This window comes from Grammomys surdaster, unplaced genomic scaffold (assembly GCF_004785775.1).
Source record: "Grammomys surdaster isolate TR1022 unplaced genomic scaffold, NIH_TR_1.0 188, whole genome shotgun sequence".
Lineage (NCBI taxonomy): Eukaryota > Metazoa > Chordata > Mammalia > Rodentia > Muridae > Grammomys > Grammomys surdaster.
In genome coordinates this window covers 6427099-6448565 of record NW_021604633.1, presented here as the reverse complement: position 1 = coordinate 6448565, position 21467 = coordinate 6427099, and the positions used below count along the sequence as shown (strand labels likewise).

The following is a 21467-nucleotide window of genomic DNA, read 5'->3' as shown; positions in this document are numbered from 1 at the left end:
TCAATCAGCGCACCACAGTATTTAAGCAACTTTCTCTTGTCTCCTTTTGTAATATGCTATAGGATTTATGGTATAAGATTGGCAGCGATAATTATGAAAGTTAAATACAATTAAAAAAAACCTGGAAGGGTTATCAAATTGTTTGTTGCTTAGAAAAACTATGCCATTGTTTCATGATAGAAACAGATAAAAATAAATTAACGCAAACTCTTATCAAATTTGTATTCATATTAGGGAATCCAAATATATGGTCTGAGGAATAGAGTGAGTTATATTGTTATTGACATTAAAAATGTTTTAAGTTGCTGGGCGGTGGTGGTACACGCCTTTAATCCCAGCACTTGGGAGGCGAGGCAGGCAGATTTCTGAGTTCGAGGCCAGCCTGGCCTACAGAGTGAGTTCCAGGACAGCCAGGGCTACACAGAGAAACCCTGTCTCGAAAAAAAACAAAACAAAACAAAATGTTTTAAGTTGATGGGCTTAAATCTAAAATTTACAAATTTTATACCTTTATAAACACATTTTACATTTATGTTTAATAGTTAGTATATTTATAATATACAATATAAATAATGTAATTAATATATTTTGGTATTTATGAATTATATTTTTATAAAACATACGCTTACGGAGTTTTTTAAAGTTTTGTCGTTGACTGTGTCTCTGTGTGATGTGTTTGTGTGTGTGTGTGTGTGTGTATATGTGTAGCTCAGAGGGCATCTTTTGGTGTTATCAAGTGCTATTATTTTATTTTTGAGTCGAGGTCTGTCACTGGCCTGGAACTCCCAAAGTGGGCTAGGTTGGCCAGTCAGTGAGCCACAGTGGATCCTCCTTACTCTTTAGAGGTACTTTACAAACTGAGCTATCTTTCCAGCTTACCCAGCCCCTATTTTTACTATCATAAGGGACATATGTTCTTAAGGACTTGTAAGTAGCAGAAGAAAAAAAGGAATAAACGGGAAACTGAAAACAAGCACAGAACCATATGGCTACAAAGCCAGGAAGCTACTCAGAGAAGGTGGTCAGAAAAGTTCCAAGTTTAAGGTCTCTTTTTATATAAAACTGGCAGAATTTAGCATCTATTGGGGGAAATTAATAAGACTTAAAAAGCAAAAATTCAGAAGTAGACTTACACTTCCGGGTCACTGTTTCTTCATGGTATCTGTTGCTCACCAGTGCCGGTCTGAAAGGTGAGCTGGGCTTCCAGTGTGCCTGTGAATCACCATGATTTCCAAATGTGCTCTCTTAAGAGAAATGATTCAGTTGAACTCCATGTTCAAATAATAAGTAAGCTATCTATGCTACACTCCAAACATGTTCAAACGTGGACAGTTGTAAGAATCAGAATCAAGATTTCTTTTAAATACAGCATTCTTGTCCAGGCGTGGTGGCAGACACCTTAACTTCTAGCACTCAGGGCACCCTGAGTTTTGAGGCCAGCCTAGTCTACAAAACAAGTTCCGAGACACTCTAGTTCTTGGTGTGATAAGGGAGCACAAATGAATTCTTACTAAACTCTTGAGTGAATGACATATAGATCTGACATTGGGATGGCCGTACACATCGTGAGCCTAAGTGACAGTGGTTTGTTGTTGTTTGTTTTTAGGATTGCTTGCTTGTTTTTGAGACTGGATTCAGGATCTCATTAAATAGCCCCAGTTGGCCTGGAACTTTCTATGCAGACCAGGCTGGCCTTGAAATTCTGACTCTGTCCCGCCTCTGCCTTTGGGATGACAGCAGTGTTCCACCTCACCTGTCCCTTAAATCATCGATGACTGTGAACTATCACTCACTGTAGCAATATTGCCCTCTGATGTATATTTGGAAGTGTCACATTTACTTCCTTGGGGAAAACCGTGGATGTTATTAAATTCTGGTAAATAAGAAACACTCACTTCTATGTGAAGTAGGTGAGACTTGATTTAGAAGCCGGTGTGAATAACCGGAGGTGTTTAATGTAACACGATGGGAGACTAGCTGTGTTTCGTTCCCACTCTTCTCTGGATTTATGTTTTAGTTTTTCATTCATTTTTACATTGACTTACTTCTTCTGTGTGGGGTCATATGGAGATCATAAGACAACTTGTAGGAGTCAGTTCTTCCTTTTAGGTCCTAAGGATCAAACTCAAGTTATCGGGCTTTGTAGAGAGTGCCTTTTACTCAGCGAACCATCTAGCTGGCCCACTATTTAAAGGGTAGCCGAAGTCAGGGAGTCTGTCTTTTATCTATGAGAAGAGTAATTCTCTAGTCTTACCAAATCCTGCCATGCAGATGCTATTCTGTCCGTGAATGTTTACTTTTGCTGTAGAAAAGATATTTCCTGGAATGGGAAAAAGCAGTCTTACTGTTCAGATACATACAGGCCATATGACAGAGTGATGATTAAGTTCTGAAAACAAAGTCGTATTACACATTTTTTCACTTATTTTTGTGTTTGTGCAAGTAGCATAGCATGCTGTTGAAGTAGTAAGAGAATAACTTGTAAGAGTAGGGCCTGAGACTTGAACTCAGGCCGACAGTCTTGGTGGCAAGCTCCTGTCTTTATTCACCGAGCTATCTCAACAGTCCCCAAATTCTTTCTTAGAATTATTCATTTTCTAAGATTGTATACAAAGTACTACATTGCATCAATACGTCTTCACACACGTACATCATTATAACAGCAAAGTTCTTACAGCATGTTTAGTTATTTCTCTACTTCTTTGATGAAAAGCAATTTAGAAAAGAAACAGTTTACTTTTTTGGCTTATGGTTCCAGAGACTTGAAGTCTGTAGTGATGGGAAGGCAGGTAGGAGGCCGCATAAGCACATCTTAACTGTATAGGCAGCAGCGTAATTTGGAAGTGTGACAAGGTCTCTTTCATCTTTAAGTGTTTTAAAATCTCTCTGTGTCTCTCTCTGTGTGTCTCTGTCTCTCTGTCTCTCTCTGTGTCTCTTTTTCTGTGTCCCTGTCTCTGTCTCTCCTTTCTCGATTTATTTGTTGGACTACCTGGTCTCAAACTCAAGGACTCAAGTGATTCCCCCATCTCAGATTCCCAAGTCTCTTGAGACGTGCCATCATGCCTGGCTGGTTCTGGACCTCTTTGGGTCAAGTAATCCTTTGAAAATCTGTTGAAAGCTGGTGACTCATTCATTCTTCAGTGTAAGGAAAAAAATAATAAAACAAACCACACATGCTTGCAACATATTGACTAGGGGATTTACACTAGAGTTCTCCTGAAATTTTGTTTCCTGGAATTTATTAAATTGTTATGGTCTGTATTTCTCAAGTAGGTGACTGAAATTTGGTGTCCAATGGGCACCATGAATGATCTGAAGTTCCAAACCCTTCTGCACCTATTTTAAACACGAGTTTGTTTCACCCAGATTCATTCCAACAGAATGCAAACCAGTAAACACTGGAATCTCCTACTCATCATTGCCTTGATTCTTGTTTATCCCAATGTATCACCTCCTGGTTTTCTAGCCGGAGGAGAAAAAAATCAGAGTCCAAGAGGCAGGAGAGAAAGGGGCCACCTCTACTCCTGAGCTTGTGAATTAGACACATGCACAAAAGTGAAAAGAATTTGTGTCTAAAGTCAGTGAGTGAACTATAATCTCTTCACTACATTCACAGACTTTTGAGAATTCCGAAGCTTTGTTGCTATGCAAACCACATTAACCTCTATTCCTTCTGCCCACTTGGTGTAAGCACACATGGACCAGGTTGTGGATTCTGACAGCCAAGGAGCCTGGGACCTGGGTGCTCCAACACAGAAGCTGTTTTACTCTCAGAAAAGTGAGTCCCCAAAGTTCTGATCTGTCCCTGATCTCACAGGCTTAGCAGTAGTTCCAGTAGTAGTTGTGGTATAGGTGAAGATCTGGTGCCCCTGTGAGACAACCTTTTAAGAGTTACAGTTTTCTGGGTTTAGGAAAGGGGAAGAAAACAGGAGGGGTGGGAGGTTTTTTGGGTTTTTTTTTGTTTTTTTTTTCTGGTAAGATTTGTGGGCAAAGATTGCTGTCTGTGTCCTTCCCTTCCACCAAGGTGTCTCTGTTGCTCCATAAATAAAACGTCCCACTGCTTTGGGTGAACGCTATAAAGGCAGCAGGAAAACTGTCCCCAAGGCATTCTGGTCAGGCAGAATTCTGGAGCCCAAACAGGTGAGTTCATCACAGAAGGTGCAGTCGGCTGCACCCGGCCCTGTCGTAACTCTCTAGGGATGGGACTAGTCAGGCGCCGCCGGCGAGGAGGGCAGGACAGACACCAGAAAAAGCGAGACAAGAGGAAGCTAGGGGTCAGACCGGGAAACTCACACCTGTCCTTAAATGGGACAGCGCTGCCGCAGCCCAGAGTGTGCGTGGAGCCGCGTCTCCTATAGGGTGCGGAGAGTACCTGACCCTTTCTGTGTCACACGGGCCCCAGTCCGGTCTGGGGGAGACTTCAGAACGCGGACAGCGCCCTGACTGCTCAGGGAGGCCACCCAGTCCAACACCCAAGCCAAAGTGAGGTTCACTCCCTGGACAGCGGGGATTCCCGGGTATCTGGTGCGGGAGACGCTGCAGTCCTCAGGTGCTGTCCTGCAGGTGGCCGGCCGTAGGGACGGACTGTTGCCAGCTCCAAGGACAGCGGGACGAGGACCGGCTTTCCGAAGCCGCTGCCACAGGTGGCACCCGAGGCTGCTCGCAGGTGCCCGCTGCAGGCCGTTTGCTCGCTCCGGGTTTCCGAGTGTCTTCCCTCGTCGCGTCCCCTCCTGGCCGGCGGTCCTCCGGTTCGCAGGCCATGGCAGCGCGGGACGGCAGGTCGGAGCCGCCGCAGCTCGCCGAGTACAGCTGCAGCTACGCGGTGTCGCGGCCGGTGTACAGCGAGCTCGCCTTCCAGCAGCAGCGAGAGCGGCGCCTGCCGGAGCGCAGGACGCTGCGGGACAGCCTGGCGCGGAGCTGCAGGTACCGCGGGCAGCTGGCAGGTGCCGGGGCCACCCGTCCCGGGGAAGGAGCGCTCGCCGGGTGCGGTGTACCCGCCGCGCGCTTCTGGCGGGGATCCGGGACAGGGGTGGCTCCAGGAATCTGGGACTGGAATTACTGCAGCTTTGCCTGGAGAAACTTAGTGGAGAAGTGGGAATCTGGTCACCGCTCCTGTCTGTCTCTGTTTCTGCCTCTGTCTCCCTCCCTCTGTGTGTCTCTCTGTCTCTCTCTCTGTCTCTCTCTCAGTCTCTCTCTGTCTCCCCCCCACCCCCGACCCCATTCTAATGAAACCTGAAGTGTACCTTGGGGTCCAGTGGCTCCCTGCTTCCTTCCTGTGAAGCTAGAAAAAAAAAAACTATTAGGAAAGGTGTTCATCTAACAGATGCCGGACAAGTCTGGCCACACCAAGATCAGGATCACGTTCAGAGAACTGGGATTAAAGCTAGGAGACAGGTGTTCCCAGTGCTTCAGGAGGCAGCGGGATTCCTAGGCAAAACCATAGTCCTCAAACCCCAAGAAGTCCCAGAACCCGACACCACAAACTTTAAAGACGTGGCAGACGCTCAGCTAATCGACAGATTTTCTTCTTATAAAAACGTTTTTACCTCCTGAGTGCTGGGATTAAAGGCATGAACCACCACCTCCACCACTGACATTTTTTTGAGATTTTATTATATGCATATAATGTATTTTGTTTGGGGTATTTTCTTTTTAAAGGTATTTTCTTTTTTACCTTTTGTGAGAATTTTATACAACCACCTCCCTGCTCTCCAGTATGATTTTTATAAATCCCATATATTGGATATTTAGTCTGTTACTGTTAGCCTTAATATCTGTAGGGGATTGGTTTTAGGACCCCCTCCCCCATAGCAAAACCCTCAAATTCCCAAGTCCTTTATATGTAATAGGTGAATGTTTGCATATAACTCATACCTCCTTCTGCATAGTTTTAGCTATCTTTATCTTATTTATAATACTAACACCATCTAACTGTGCTGTTAGCCACTGTCACACGGTAAAGTTCAGGAAACAAAGGTGAGGGACCTTTCATATGTTCGCTACATTTTTCTTAATTTTAAAAACATTTTCTGCAACTGGATGAATCCACGTGACAGTGGCAGATAAGGAAAACTCTTCTCTCTCTCTCTCTCTCTCTCTCTCTCTCTATATATATATATATATATATATATATGTATGTATATATATATATATCTCCAAGGACTTAAAATATATAACTATGCCTTATTATTCACACAAAAATCCCTTAATACCAAACTTGTATTTACCTACTAAACTTTGATATTATTTCATAATTATAATGTTTAAAATATCTTTAAAAAGCGGAAGTTCTGTTGGTATTTTTATTTTTATCTATAGGTTGTCACATTTAAAATTGGTAGGTAACAAGGTACAAAGTATAAATTCATCACACTAGAAGTTTGGTTAAAAAGTGACTCTAAGCTTGTATTGCCAAAATAGTCCTGTGTTTATTTGTCTTTAAAGAAGGCAGTGCCAGCTTTAGGAGCCTAAAAATTAATCTCACACAGAGACTCCACACTGATCATTTTCTGGCTGGGTCAGAAAATGAGTTCTTGTGTAGGGATATTTTCTCAGAGGATTAAAAAGGTGGACGAGGGGAGGAGACACTTAATCCTGTGTTTCCTAGAACAGCAAGTGAGTTTAAAAGGATAGATACAATTCTTGGCAAAAACATGTCAAGCATTTCAGTGTCAGTATTTTCCTCATGGAACTCATTATTTTTCTTTAACTAGTTATAGAAAAAAAAAGCAGCAGAATTTGTTTTGTGACTTTGTGATTTATAACTGGTGAAAACTGGATCAGACACACCATTTTCCTGCTTTTTTGACAGTTGCTCAAGAAAGAGAGCCTTTGGTGTGCTGAAAGCTGTCTTGCCCATTCTGGACTGGCTCCCAAAATACCGGGTCAAGGAATGGCTACTCAGTGACATCATCTCTGGAGTCAGCACTGGGCTAGTGGGTACCCTGCAAGGTAAGATGCTGGTGGATAGGTCTCCAGTGATTATTAAGTTACTGTCTCCCACAGAGATTCATGGCTCCCTTACTCCTCTAACCACGGACCAGTGCTCACTCTCTCAAGGTCTTCAGCTAGGTACCTTAGTAAACAGTCACCTGTCTTCTCCTCTTCCATAAAGATAGCTTCCTGGGAAACATTGTTGTTTCCTTGGCTGTGTGGCTCCAGATTATGGTCTCAAGCTGGAACTTCCCAAAGTTACTGACCAGTAAGAAATATGCATTGCATCATGATATGCACACACATAGCTAAAGTTTTGTAAAGCAGTACTTCTCATGACAAATAATTCGCTCTTGCATTCTGTATTCTGTTCTGATGGTTTTTAAAAACCAACTCTTTCAGCTCCTTAAATTACTTTATTTACATTCTCCACCCAGATCTTGATCTGCATCCTGAATGCACTTTAAAGGATAGAGAGGAAAGATCTTAGCAAGGGCCACACATCGGATTCCACAAAGCTTCCAAATTATGACAAGAGCACTCATTTATCTGGTGTAATTTATAGGCTATCTAGTATGCTGTAAGGTAAACTATCAAGACTTAGATGTGCTGACGGAACTCACAGCCCCATGGAGAAGTTAATGCTCATAGTTCAGTGTGTTAAAGCTTTGGCAAGAGAAATGTTCACTACTAGGACAGTGTCAGTGAGGTGTGTTTTACCCTCTCTTACGGGACCGGGGATGACTTCCTGGAAGTAGAGCGGTCAAAGCTGAGTTCTGAAGGTGACATCTGAGTTGGCCAAGTAACGGGAAGTGATGCAGGGTGCGGGAACGTGGAAAGAGAGCTTGAGACCCTTTCAGACACTTGTCACAGAGGAGAGGCAATGTGCTTTACACCTGGCTGCGGGGCTTTTCAGCTACTCAGAGTAGGCAGGGCCTTCCCACAGAGGAGGAGGAGGAGGAAGAGGAGGAGGAGGAGGAGGAGGAGGAAGATCTGCAGTCCCAGCCTGGAGCCTTGGTTGGACTAAGTATGCCCTAGATATCAAAGGTGAAGGGTGGAGTACATTCTATACTGTGCTCTAAAATCTGTGAAGTGACCTGGGCATGATGGTGCACGCCTTTGATCCCGGCACTTGGGAAGCAGAGCAGGTGGAGCTCCGAGTTTGAAGTCAGCTTGGTCTACACAGAGAAGCCCTGTCTCAAAAAAACCCCACAAACAAACAAATAAACAAACAAAAGCCCAATAAATAATAAATAAATAAACGCTGTAAAATAGCAGCACCCCAGGGCTCCTGGAGAACAGGAGCTTTCTCTATCCCATTTTTTAGGATCTGTCCAGCAGAGACCAGCACATAGTAGGTAGCTCAATCAATATTTAATGAAAAGGACTGAGTTTCGTTCCTGACAATAAATCATATTTATAGATGAGAAATGTGTTTCTAGGGCCCCAGGTATTCTCAGTTGTCACAGACAACTGTGTTATAAAGATCTACTTTACCACTGGGGAATGGAGCTCAGTGGTAGAGTGCTTGACTGCCCTGCATGGGATCCTAGACTTAACTCCCAGTAGGAGGAAAAGAAATACATTTTGCTTAATGTGTATCAGATTCATTTCATTCTTATATGAACTCTGTAAGATAGGGACCATCATTACAGTCCCTTTAACAAATGAGAAGTTCTTGCCCCGGATCTTCTAGTAGGTAAGCTTTGGGATTCAGTGATTCATAGCTTGTACACTGTACACTTGTAGTTGCACACCCCGCCCCCTCCGGCTTTGTTGTTATTTTTTGAGACTGGGTTTCTCTGTGTATCCCTGGCTGTCCTGGAACCAGCTTTGCAGATCCTCCTGCCTCTGCCTCCTGAGTGCTGAGATTAAAGGTTTGAGCCGCCACCTCCCAGCTTAGTTCCTCATTTTATTGGTAGCCTGTTTTTCAGAAATAGAGCTACAAGATTATCTTTGCTAGGTATATGTCTGGGAGGTTAGTTTGGCTCTCTCAAACATGCATGTGTATCACTCATGCACATAATAAACTTTTATGGCCCAATTCCGTACGCCTGGTCTTCAGCTATCAGTAACGGGCAGACCTTGTGGAGCCCAAGTCCAGGGGTAGCCATGGGGCTGTAGCATGATGGGAACTAAGTTGGGAAGAGAGGTCTATTTTAGATACTATGGTTAAAGAAGGCCTAACTCAAGAGTGGAGAGTTAGGCAGAGCCCAAGGGATGACTGGGAGCTATGAGATAGCAGAAAGAAAAACACCAGGTAAAGATGCAAAGGCCCTGAGGACAAACAGGAAGGCTTGGAGAAATCTGGTGTATTGGAGTATGTGCGTGGGATCCGAGATAAGACCAGGCAGGACTGGGGTTTGGGTGAAGCAATGAATCACTCTCAGGGGCCTGATTACTTAATGTCCCCAAGGCACCTCATTGCTTCAGCAGCCCTGAGGATAGGTTTCTCACCTTGAGCTGGATCAAGCAGGACTCAGAGAGTGCTGCAAGATATGAAATATGTATTCTGCAGCAACAGCCCCCATTATGTACTGGTGAGTGCAGATGAAACTCAGGAGGCTCTAAGGTGTTGGTTTAAGCAAATTTGGGAGATGGTTGTCATTTGTTAAAATGACAAAGACTGGCTGTGGAGGAGCACCTGTCAGGTGGAGAATGATGATGTCCCCTGGGACTCCCTAGGTTAAGATTCTGTGAGATAGCAATTGCTTGTTCTGGGGTGGGGGGAGAGAGCTGAAGCTGACATTAGGGTGAAGTCAGAGGAGAGGGGTCTGGGCTAGACAAGAGAAAACTTCAAGAAAGGACCATATTGGAACTGATCAGTTAAAGGTCCAGAGCTGGATGTGGTCCCGCTCGTCATCTAAGCTTGCTGAGCATTGCAAATCATCAGTAATGTAAGAACAAAAACAAACACGAAAAGAAAAGAACAGGGATGCCCGCTGTCGCCAGGGAGAATGGAAAAGAGAAAGCTGACAGGAAAGGGCGGTGAAGAACTGAGGAAGTTTGTCTTACAAAGCTGGAAGGGAAAAATAGATAACCAAAGGAATGTGGGATCTGAAGCCTAGCCAGAAGGATGGGGGCAGGGCGGGGAAACACTGTAGGGCTGGTAACTGGAGACAATGGTGAGGGCACATACTGCCTTTAAGAGATTTCACTGCGAACTGGAAAGGCACATAGGATGAAGGTAGCAGGAAGGAAGAAGACTTTGCTTTGTTTGTTTGTTTGTTTGTGTGTTTAATGCAGGAATTACTAGACCATATTACTGAGTTGTCAAGAGTTGCCTGGCAGAAGAGATCTGTCTAAGGGACTTCGGGAAAGGAAGTCTCAAGGATGTGGAGGACCTCTGTGAAAGAGTGGAGAGAGAGGAAAGGTGCACTTGCTAAGGAACTGCAGCTGGCTGGCCTGGCAGAGCCTGCTTGGGGTTGGGGATCAGGGATTTTTTTGAGTACTTGTTAGACCTGGTGCAATGTCTGAATTGTATACTCGCTTGAAGGCTGTTCTGGAGCACATGAAGGTTTGGGAGTTGTTTTGCAGGTAAAAGGAAGGAGGTGGGGAGAAGACAAGGGAACATTTGTGAATGGACTGAGCAGACGACCCAGGATAGAAGTGAGGGCAGATGGTACAGTGGTGTGGGCAGCGTAGTTGGTTCATAGTAGAAGTCTTATGAAGATAAAGTGATGCCCCCGTAAGAATTGCAGAGAGGGTAGGCCTGGGGGCTGGGAGTGGGATTCTAGGCCTACAGCTGCAGAAATGGCAATCTCTAACTTGCTTACCACCCGGGCCCTGAAAGTGTTGGGAGAGGCATCTGGCGTTTGCTCAGGGTACTGGGGTCTTTTGATTTCTAATACTAAAAAGTAAAAGCGAATTCCTAGCCAGGTAGTGGTGGCACATGCCTTTAATTCCAGTACTTAGGAGGCAGAGGCAGGCGAATCTCTGAGTTTAAGACCAGCCTGGTCTACAGAGTGAGTTCCAGGGCTGCTAGGACTACACAGAGGAACCCTGTCCTAAGACAAAACAAAACAACAACAAAAATCCTATTAAGCCATAAAAGACCCACAAGCCCTTTTGTTGGTATCTTTATTCATAGCTATAGGGAGTTTCCTGTCTGGTTTTATCGTTGATGTTTATTGATCTACTTATACATAAAGGAATTTGTTTCTCACAGTTTTTGAAGCTAAGAAGTCTAAACTCATGGCCTGTCATGTTGAATCCTTACATGGTGGAAGGCCTTTCCCTTCAGATGGTTTCAATTTAGTGTACGTTCAGCCATCCTATCCAATCTATGCGCCAGCATGGAGTTCACACTTTCAATCAATAGTCTGTTTCTTTAGAGACTGTATTATTTCAAAAATGTTGAACCAAGTTTCTTTGCAATAAAGATAACCAATTGTACATGAATGAAAGTTACTCCTAAATAGATACTGTGTATGAAAACTGAAAATATCCATCCCTGTGTCCCAGGCATATTAAGAAGTGTAGGAGGAGAGGCAGAGGCAAAGAATGAAGAAGAGATACAGCATCTTGTTCAGGGGATTCTTCCTTTGAGAACTTGAAAACTGTCTATAGGAAACAGGTAGTGTAGGCTGGGCCTTCTTCCTCTCTGCTCTCTTTCCAGTCTTTTCTGTGTGGATCTGCTCTTTTTCTGTTCTACGTTCCTGGGACACCTTATTATTCTTACTTCCTTTTAGTAACTAGAGTAGTAAAAAAAGTAGGTTGGGGAGACAGCTGAGCAGTTAAGAGCACTTGCTGCCCAAGCATCAAAATCTGAGTTCAAATCCCCAGTATCCATGTAAAAAACAGGGTGCGTGGTCATTTGCTTTTAACACCAGCACTGTGAAAGGGCAGAGACAGGAAGATTACAGAGACTTGCTGACAGCCAGCCTAGCCAGGTTCAGTGAAAGATGATGTCTTAAGGGAATGAAATAGAAAGCTACAGAGCGGGACTCCTGATGGCTTCCTTAGCCTCTAGTGTCTGGACACATGCGTGCATACATCACACATGAATACCACACAGGCATACACGCATACACATTTTCCAAAAGATAAATGCATCAATATCATACAAGGACCTGAGTTTGGTCCCCAGGACACACATTGTAGAGAGATGTGACTCTGGAAAGTTCTCTCAGCTTCACATGCACGCTGTGGCACACACAGCTACTTCCCCATCACTTCCACAACACATAGGCATGTGCACACAAAAGAAATTCAAATGTAACAATTTTTTAAAGTTTTACTTTACATTTGGTTATGTTTGGGAAAAGTGTTTCTATGTTACATCAGTTCCCTTCCTTTGAATTCCATATGCCCCTCCCTGCACCAAATCCCTCTACAACATAGAATTGCCATGTTTAAAGTATAATTTAACCAACTGTTTCTTTACTGGAAGATATGCATTCAGTAACTAAGCTTAAGTGCAAATGGGTTGGGTCATTTAGGTTGTTAGTACGTTTTAAAAATTATCACAAATGGTTCTTTATTAATGACTCGAGTCAAAGGTCTGAATTTTCGCTCCTGAAGTGTGAAATAGAGAAACAATACATGTTGTCTGCCAGAATATCTAACTAAGGGGAAGAATATGTTATTATCCTTTTCCAACTCCCATGTCCACTGAAGTGTTGTTTTCCCCATAGCCTGAGACTCACGGCCCAGAGGATGTCTGGCACCACCTACTAGTGGGTGTGCCTCCTTCATCAGGGTAGAGTCGTCTTGCTTTTTGTCTAACATCTGTTTTTCAGGAAGGAGAAAGCACAGTGATGCCTATGTCCTTTAGACACGGAGGGGCACAGGTTCAAACAGAACTACCCGTGTAAGCTGGTCTGGGCTTTCAGATTGGGCTAACCAAATTCTACAGGAAATGATTTGATTATTTTCCAACTGATATCACCAGCTAGTGACCGAATTATTGAGTGGTGGAGTCAGTTCATTTGAGCAGGGGATGGGTGTAGAAACACTCACTATCCCGGCCAAGTCAGAGTCCGTATCTTAGCATAGCCAAGGTCTGTATGCAAGATAAGAAAACCATTCAGGACCGGCTGATGTTTTGAATCCATAAACTGAGTATGTCTCTGAAAAAAAGCCTTTCTTTGTGTAGTGCAAATACACTGTATTTTTGTTGTTCGTAACTTTTACTGTGTTGGTTGCACCTTTAGGGATGGCTTATGCTCTGCTAGCTGCGGTTCCTGTTCAATATGGTCTCTACTCTGCCTTTTTCCCTATCCTGACATATTTTATCTTTGGAACATCAAGACACATCTCAGTAGGTAATTACAAGCATATTTTACAGCTGCAAAAATGTATTTGTAAATTGTTTCTGCTATGTTATGGTATGTATGTATGTATGTATGTATGTATACAATGCCTCCAGACCTTTGTCCATGAGTTCAGAAGAACCAAACTTCAGTATCTTGCCCACTTTCTTTATTAATTGGCAGTGTTAGCTATATATGGGACTGTGTTTTAATGAAGATGAAATTGAAAGGCTAAACATTAAAACATATACTTTTGAATTTTATCACAGTTTAAAGTTTTTAAATGTAATAAAAATTGACTATTTAAAAGCATTCTCTTCCAACATAGGACAGAGGGGAAAAACCTTTACAGAATCTAAATGCACTTCTGTCACTAGGTTAATTTTATATTTAGTGAATTATGGTCACTAAATACTGATTTGTTATTTAATTAAAGAGCATAGTTATTTCAATAAGATAATATTGGAAGGCTAGCAAAGTCCTGCAAGACAATTTAGAAAAAAAAAAAAGCTTCACACTCCTTCTTGGCATGGTCACAATGGAATTTCCTGTCATTCCTAACATTCAAGGTAGATTGTTTTTTTTTTCTTCTTTCTGCACTGTTGCAGAAAATAAATGTTTTGATAAGATTTTGAGTGACTCTGACATCAGCAATGAAGACAAATTTGCTGCTGTATCATGTGCTGGTGAGATGTATTGTCTGGATAATCATCTTAAGGTAAATGTAGTCATGCCCTCTAATCTATCCCAAGCCCTTGTGCATGGCTGTGTCTCTCACGGTTTTTAGCCCTGACCTGTCTGCAGAAGCAGGTCAGGAGAGACTTATTGACTGAATCAACTTCCTCTCTTTGGAGAACCAATCAGTAAGAGACATTCTCTGTTTGCCTTTGACATTCTCTGTGTTTAGATCTTCCTGGTTACTAGGTTTGGGTAATTGAGGGCTCTCAATCATAAAGCCTTTTATAATCAAGGGGTGGGATCATCATTATCATGAGAAAAAAGTAAGTAGTAAATAAAATAAATAAGAACTTAAAAAAAATAGGATTGTGTCTGTAGAGATGGCTGAGCACTTGAGAGCACTGGCTGCTCTTCCAGAAGTCCTGAGTTCAATTCCCAGCAGCCACATGGTGGCTGACAACCACCTGTAATGGGATCTGATGCCTTCTTCTGGCATGCAGGTGTACATGCAGATAGAGCACTCAGATATGCATAAAATAAATAAATAAGTCTTTTAAAAAACAACAGGATTTTATTAACTAGCATATGATCAAAAAATTATTTATTTCAATCCTTTGTTAATTTGGACACTGTGATATTGATGGAGGTTCTTGTGTTTAGAGATCAGGATTCTGGACACTGTAAGAGATGAGATCATAGTGGATAAATATTAAATTTGAACAATTAAGGATTCAGTTTGCATGTGTCTCTGATATCTCCCATACCTGGCCCATAAGGATCCCACACAGGAGGAGGTGGCACCTTGGCATACACTCACCAAGCATTCTGAACATTCCCTAAGTACCACCCATTTACACGCCTCCTTGTCCTCTCTGAGTCAGGAATGACTTGAGACATCTACTTCTCAGACTCTTTAAACAGTATTTCTTACTTACAGCTAACTATCACATGCCTTTCTAATTGTACACAGACGTGTTGAGTCTAAATGTCTGTGCTACAGTACTGCTGCATTAACAGAGCCTTTTTCCCCAGGCCCTTTCCCGGTGGTCAGTTTAATGGTGGGGTCTGTTGTTTTGAGCATGGCTCCAGATGACCACTTTCTTGTGCCCAGTGGTAATGGAAGTGCATTGAACTCGACCGTGTTAGACACTGGAACCAGAGATGCGGCACGCGTGTTGCTTGCGAGCACCCTCACTCTTCTAGTTGGAATCATACAGGTAATAATAGACTTACATGTAAACACAAATGAGTGCCATTCTTATTGAAATAATTAGCTTTAAAATATGGAGACTCAAAGATGCATGTAATGGTAAAACAATCTATCTGAACCATATATATATATATATATATATATATATATATATATATATATACACACACACATATATATATATAATTGTTTCAGGTCAGATGCTAAAATGGATTTGAAAACCTTACAAACTTAAAAAACAAACAAAAACTAGAATCGCTTGTCACCAGAGTCGGAGAAAAGGAAGCAAACAGAAACAAGTGATTTAACTGAGGGAGGGCATGGGACGGATGTAGGAGACAGGAACAAAAAAGTCTTCAAATGAGCTCAGACAGGTGGGCTGGAAGCCATAGAAAGAAGCAACATGAGTTTTGCTTTTCATAGCACATAGATGGAAATACCTGAATTTTACATTGCATATGGATTTTGAGTTCTAAAGTCGTAGATGGGAGGGAGAAGCCAGAAAGTCTCACTTGTTTCATACAAGTGATTTTGTCCCGCAGGCAGGCTACCAATGTTTTCACTGTTCCAAAGCTTAACTTGTTACTATTTCCAGAGCTGGTCCTTCTCTCAGGCAACCGTGTAACTTTTTCCTTTCTTCTTACCCTAGCTGGTGTTTGGAGGTTTGCAGATTGGATTCATTGTGAGGTATTTAGCAGATCCTTTGGTTGGCGGATTCACAACCGCTGCTGCCTTCCAAGTGCTGGTCTCACAGCTAAAGATCGTGCTCAATGTCTCAACCAAGAACTACAACGGCATCCTCTCCATTATCTACGTAAGTGTTGCGTATCACTACGGAAACATCACGGTTCCCTCTTTCTCCATTTTGAACCTGGAGAATCTGTTTTCTGTACACGCAGTCACCAAAACACACTTCTCTGAGAGAAGCAAGCGGGATGACTGACATTTTCCAAACCATTTTTCAACTGCTCCAAAGCTTTCCCAGATGCTATGGCCTTCAGAAGATTAAGGGATATGAGGTAGCGTAACAAAAAAGACAGGGCTGAGATGTAATAGATTTGATTTCTGGTGTGACATTGCCTCTCAGAAGCTAAATGACCCCTGGACAGATCATATGGGGAACTGGCTGAAAGCTCAGGTCTGAAACTGAGTAGGTCTGGATTCAAATTTTGACTTGGCTGGCTACTTATTAGTCTTAGGAGCAAATCACCATGCCTCAGTTTCTTTCTCTGCAGAATAGGGTTGCAAATAGCACCTACCTCACTGGATTGTCAGAAAAAGAGTAGTTGGATTACTGGCTCAGGGAGTGGCATGTGGCAAGTTCCAGAGACGTTATTATTATAAAATTAATATTTCAAGCCTTCCTTTTTCTTGCTTGCTTTTCAAATGAAACTAATGGAAATGTGTCTCTCAAACCCTTTCTAATTATGAGCATCCATAAAATGTATAATGTAAATGTCTCAGCAATTATAAATGAAAAGGAACGTTAGATTCAAAGCTGATTCAGTGTGCAGAAGAGATGCAAAAGAAGAATCTAGATCATCCAGAGTGGATTTAAAGTTCTTAGATCTAAGTATATACTCTATATAAAGTATGTTACCGATGCCTGAGACACAGCGATAATAGTAACATGATGTCACTCTGGCTTGGGGGAATGAAGTCATGCAAAAGTGTATTAAAAAACATTGTAGCTCAATTGGTAGAGTGCTTGCCAAACACACGTGAGGCCCTAGGCCAATTCTCATCATGGCATGCATGCCAATGATCACTCAAGAGGTGAAGGCAGAAAGGTCAGAAGTTCTGAGTTATCTTCATCCACATAGGGAGTTTGAAACCAGCTTGAGCTAAAAGAAAAAAAAAAGTAGCATCTGAAAACAATATACAGCTCTACACGTGTATAAAAGGGCGGGGTTGCCAGAACTGTTCTCCGTTTCAGTGTCCTAACCCCACGTTACTTCATCAATTACTCTATCTTTCAGCAAATGTTACCAAGTGCTCACTGCAAGAACGAGGCTAGCACAGTAGACGAGGTGTAGCACTGTGGCTAAAGGTCATAGTGTTTGAACATCAACTGACTGGAGTTAGAGTCTTGGTTCCACAACTTTCTGCTTGTGTGGCCTTGAATATGTTAAAATTAATTCCCAGGGGCTGTCGAGATGGCTCAGCAGTTTAGAGCATTTGTTATTGCAGAAGACCTGGGTTCATTTCCCAGCACGCACATGGTGGTTCACAACCATCTGTAACTCTACTTTTAAGGAGTGCCTCCTTGAAACATGACTTACCTAAGGCAGACCAAAACAGAACAAAGATGCCAGTTTTCTGCCCAGGATTCTCCCTTATTTATTCCTTTGAAGAAGACTCTGATGCCCCAGAGACCTCAAGTTTACAAAACAAAATGAGTTTTCCTTGAGCCTGTTAATCTGCCCACTTGGAGAAAATAAACTTTTAATGTTAAGCTAACTTCTAAGCAATATATACTTGACCTATGTACCCATTCTGTGGTTTTAATTTGTCAAAAAAAAATTGATCAATGCCATCTGGATTTCCGTAGGGGACATTTTTTGGAGGTTTTTATTGTTATTTCCTGCATCATTCAGGTTGGGGGAAGAATATTACTTAGGATGCTGGCTGGAACCAAAGCAAAGTAATTGGACTTTTTGGGTTGTTAGACTTTGGTCTCATTAACACAACTATCGTGCTTGCTTCAGTAGCACATATACTAAAATTGGAACAATACAGAAAAGATTGACATGGCCCCTGCACAAGGATAACACACAAATTCATGATGCGTTCCATATTTAAAAAAAAAACACTCCTATTGACAAAAAAAAAACAAACAAACAGCACCTATACAACCTCATTAAGATATACTTTTATTTTTTATAAGTAAATGATAGTATTCCACAGCTTTCCTTTGAAAAATTCTCCATTTTATCCTAAGATATAGAGTTGCAAACACACAAATATAAAAACCACCCATTGTTTTACTTCTCCAATCAGTCACCATCGGTAACTTTGTGTGTGTGTGTTTTAGAAATTACATGTACTTAATGTTCCTGTGTTAGTCAATACATTTTTATGATTTTAAAAATAGCTTTAAATTATTTATTTATGCATGTATGCATTTTGGAAATTTTATGTACTTAATGGATTAGCCCATATATTTTTAGAATGTTTAAATATGTTTATTTATTTGTGTGTGTGTGTGTGTGTGTGTGTGTGTGTGTGTGTGTGTGTGTAGGTGTGTACATGTGTGTTTGTTTTCATGTGTGCTACAGCAAAGATGTGGAGGTCAGAGGGCAATCTTCAGGAGTTAGTTCTCTCCCTCAGTCATATGGGCCTGAGGATGGAACACAGGACATCCTCAGTGAAGGCAGTGAGGGCCTTAGCCCACTGAGGCATCTTACCAGGCCAACGTTTAAGATGTTTGTTATAAGACTCACATGTACTGTTTGATGTGATATGACTGTTTATGTGGGGGAATTGCTTTTTTGTGGGTATCTATATAGCATAAGGCATATATATCCATTTCCTCTTTACAGACACTCATCGAGATTTTTCAAAATATCGGTGACACCAATATTGCCGATTTCGTCGCTGGGTTACTGACCATCATCATCTGTATGGCTGTCAAGGAATTAAATGATCGATTTAAACACAAAATCCCAGTCCCTATTCCTATAGAAGTGATCGTGGTAAGTAGGATATGTGGTTAGAAAATTCAGCACTAAGTAGGTTGACAAGCAAGCAATTGTTAAAGCCAGTGGAGGTTTTTTCAATTTTTTTCTCTTCTTTTATTTCAGACAATAATTGCCACTGCCATTTCCTATGGGGCTGACTTGGAAAAGAATTACAATGCTGGCATTGTTAAATCCATCCCAAGTGGGTGAGTGTGGCATTCCTTCCAGATAGCACTAAGGGCAGTACTTTGTATAAATGAAACTTTTTATTACTGGTTTCGCTTCACTATTGATAGTCTTACTTGCATGCGATTTTGAAGAAATCTCGTGTGCACCGAGCATCAGACAAACAGCGCGTGTGGAGACCGAGTCCAGGCCACTCGTGAAAGCAGACCCTACATGCTCCACTGTATTAAAGTTAGTCAGGACATGTACATTTAGAACCAGACTACTGATTAAAACACACATGTATAATTACAATGTAATATGAACTTATTCACAGTTAGCATTGATTGCGTTATGTACTGTTTGTTCCTAGGGTGTCTGACTTAAGTTCTCTACTATGTAGTTAATCACAGACAAAAAAATGCTATCTTTTATACCTATAAATAAGTTGCATTATATGTATATATATTTCATATATATTTAGCCATTTTGTGAATTAGAAAAGGGCCAAGGTCCTTTATCCACCTCTGTCACTGTCAACTTGTATGGCCCTGGGAAAGTTCTTCTGTAAGACAAGGGTAATTACACAGCTGTGGCCTTAACTGAAGCTTGTGAAATGCCTCTGAGGGTGCTCATAAAAATGCAGAGTAAATGAGGTGGCTCACACTGCAGTCAGGAGGAAGCCTACATCTCTACCACATCTGTAATATCAACTACAGCGTCCATCAGGAGTCTTGGGGTCAGTCAATATGAGCAGCACTTTCTCCTCCTTTCAATTAATGGATGGCCCCAAATGGTCCTAGCCTTGTAATGGAAACTGCCAATGAACCCCCACAGCTCTGTCCTCCTCTCTACTCTTACTTGGCTAAAACACAAAACCTATCATTGTCTAGTTAGTGTCTTAGTGTTCCAGACAGATTCACACAAACCTCTCCCCCACCAGTCGTAGCCTACCTCTCTGCTGATGCAGCTGAACTTCACCCCCACCCAGTTTCCCACTCATTTCAACAAGTATTTCTCTTCCACCCTATGTCTTGATGAAGTGTGTGTGTGTGTGTGTGTGTGTGTGTGTATGCTTTTATGTTCTGAATTTCACTCCCTATACTAACCTATTTTTGTCTCAACTCTCGGTGACTGCTTCCTCTTTTACTAGTCGGTATCAGAGGTGATCTTTGTCATCATATTTATTGCACTGTTTTCTGTTGGTGTCCTTTGCAGTGAACTCGAAAGTGTGGCCTAGGAAAGACAGCATGGTAGGATGGGGACAGCTGTTTCCTGTGGACTACCACCATCTGTAGGTTGGATTAGGGGAACATTTGCCAAATATTCCCATCCAACCTGAAGTTAAATATCCAATTAGTGTGTTTGTTACATAAAGGAAACCACTCAGTTTCTGTTACAAGTGTGGAAAGGCTAGGACAATTGGGGATTAATTGAAAGGAGGAGAAACCACTGCTTATCTTGACTGACCCCAAGAGTGCCTCTTTATGTGTTATTTGGCCCACTGGGGACCACTGCTCCTCATCCTCATGTCTTTAGGTTGTGTGTTCATGTGCCTCCTTCCCTTCATTGGGTCAGTCTGGGTTGGCTAGGGCTAACAGGCCCACGGGGTGATCATGTAGTTTAGGAAGCGTTGTGTCAGGTAATAAAAGATATTCTTAATTCGGCCATTAGAAGATGTCCAGACAGGGCTTCTACTAATTGATTTTGGACAGATGGTTGATATCATTGAAGTCCAGTGAGACGTTCCAAGTAGTGATGGGAAGTTGTTGGGTTTAGATTCTTCCAGCCTAGGTTGAGCACCACTGGTAACAAGGAACTAACTAGTTACATACGAATATCTCATTGAATTTCATGAGAAGAGGGCCCAGCCCTCCTGTGACAGCCAATGAAAGAGATCTGGTGGGTTTAAACAACATGCCTCAAATCATCAAGTCACTGAGTGACTGAAGTCCTTTGATTTCATACTTTACAACTTTTAACTCCAATAATCAAGGATTGGGTAATATTTAGAGAACACTACAGTCGTGGAGGCAGGAGCATCATGCTATTATCAAAACTAAAACCCTTTTAGGGTTTTAGTTTTGATAGAGCTCTAGTTATCTGAAATAGACTGGACTGGGTCTTGGAAGGATCCTATTAAATGAGCTCTAAGCTCAGCTCTACGCTAGCAAGTGATACTGAGTCACTCAAGCATGGGTTGAGGTTCCTAACAAGCTGTCTACAACTGGAGTCCATGGCAGAGTCTACACATAAGACAGGAGAGGGAACGGGGGAGAAGTCTGAAAAGTATCCCTGTGAGGGGAGGATTCACAACAGTCTGGCAGTTCTTACTACCCAATATTCCGGTCTCTAACACGGCCCCATTAAATGTCTAACCACTCTCTTTACTCTTTGGACTGTAGCTCTCACATCAAAAATGAGAGAGACACATTCAGTAGAACCCTGGGATGCTCACCAGATCACAACCTCTCTACAGTTAGACTCATTCCCACATCGCTAGTATGTGACTTAGGTGGGGAATTTGTTTCAATGGCTGGAGATTTT

The 21467-nt window shown here is 42.2% G+C and overlaps 1 protein-coding gene and 1 non-coding gene across 2 annotated transcripts in view; both read left to right on the top strand.

Annotated features, from left to right (window-relative positions):
• Window positions 1-4112: 4112 nt before the first annotated feature.
• Window positions 4113-21467, top strand: part of Slc26a4 (solute carrier family 26 member 4) — a 39177-nt gene continuing 21822 nt past the window's right edge. The window contains exons 1-8 of the mRNA XM_028768889.1: window positions 4113-4140; window positions 4564-4923; window positions 6812-6951; window positions 13089-13199; window positions 14898-15082; window positions 15725-15889; window positions 18618-18770; window positions 18879-18961. Coding sequence (XP_028624722.1) covers window positions 4760-4923; window positions 6812-6951; window positions 13089-13199; window positions 14898-15082; window positions 15725-15889; window positions 18618-18770; window positions 18879-18961 — 1001 coding nt within the window. The 5' untranslated portion in view covers window positions 4113-4140; window positions 4564-4759. The remainder of the gene's footprint in view (window positions 4141-4563; window positions 4924-6811; window positions 6952-13088; window positions 13200-14897; window positions 15083-15724; window positions 15890-18617; window positions 18771-18878; window positions 18962-21467) is intronic.
• Window positions 17771-17877, top strand: LOC114622494. Its single transcript, XR_003711615.1, has one exon. It is a non-coding gene; the product is annotated as a U6 spliceosomal RNA (small nuclear RNA).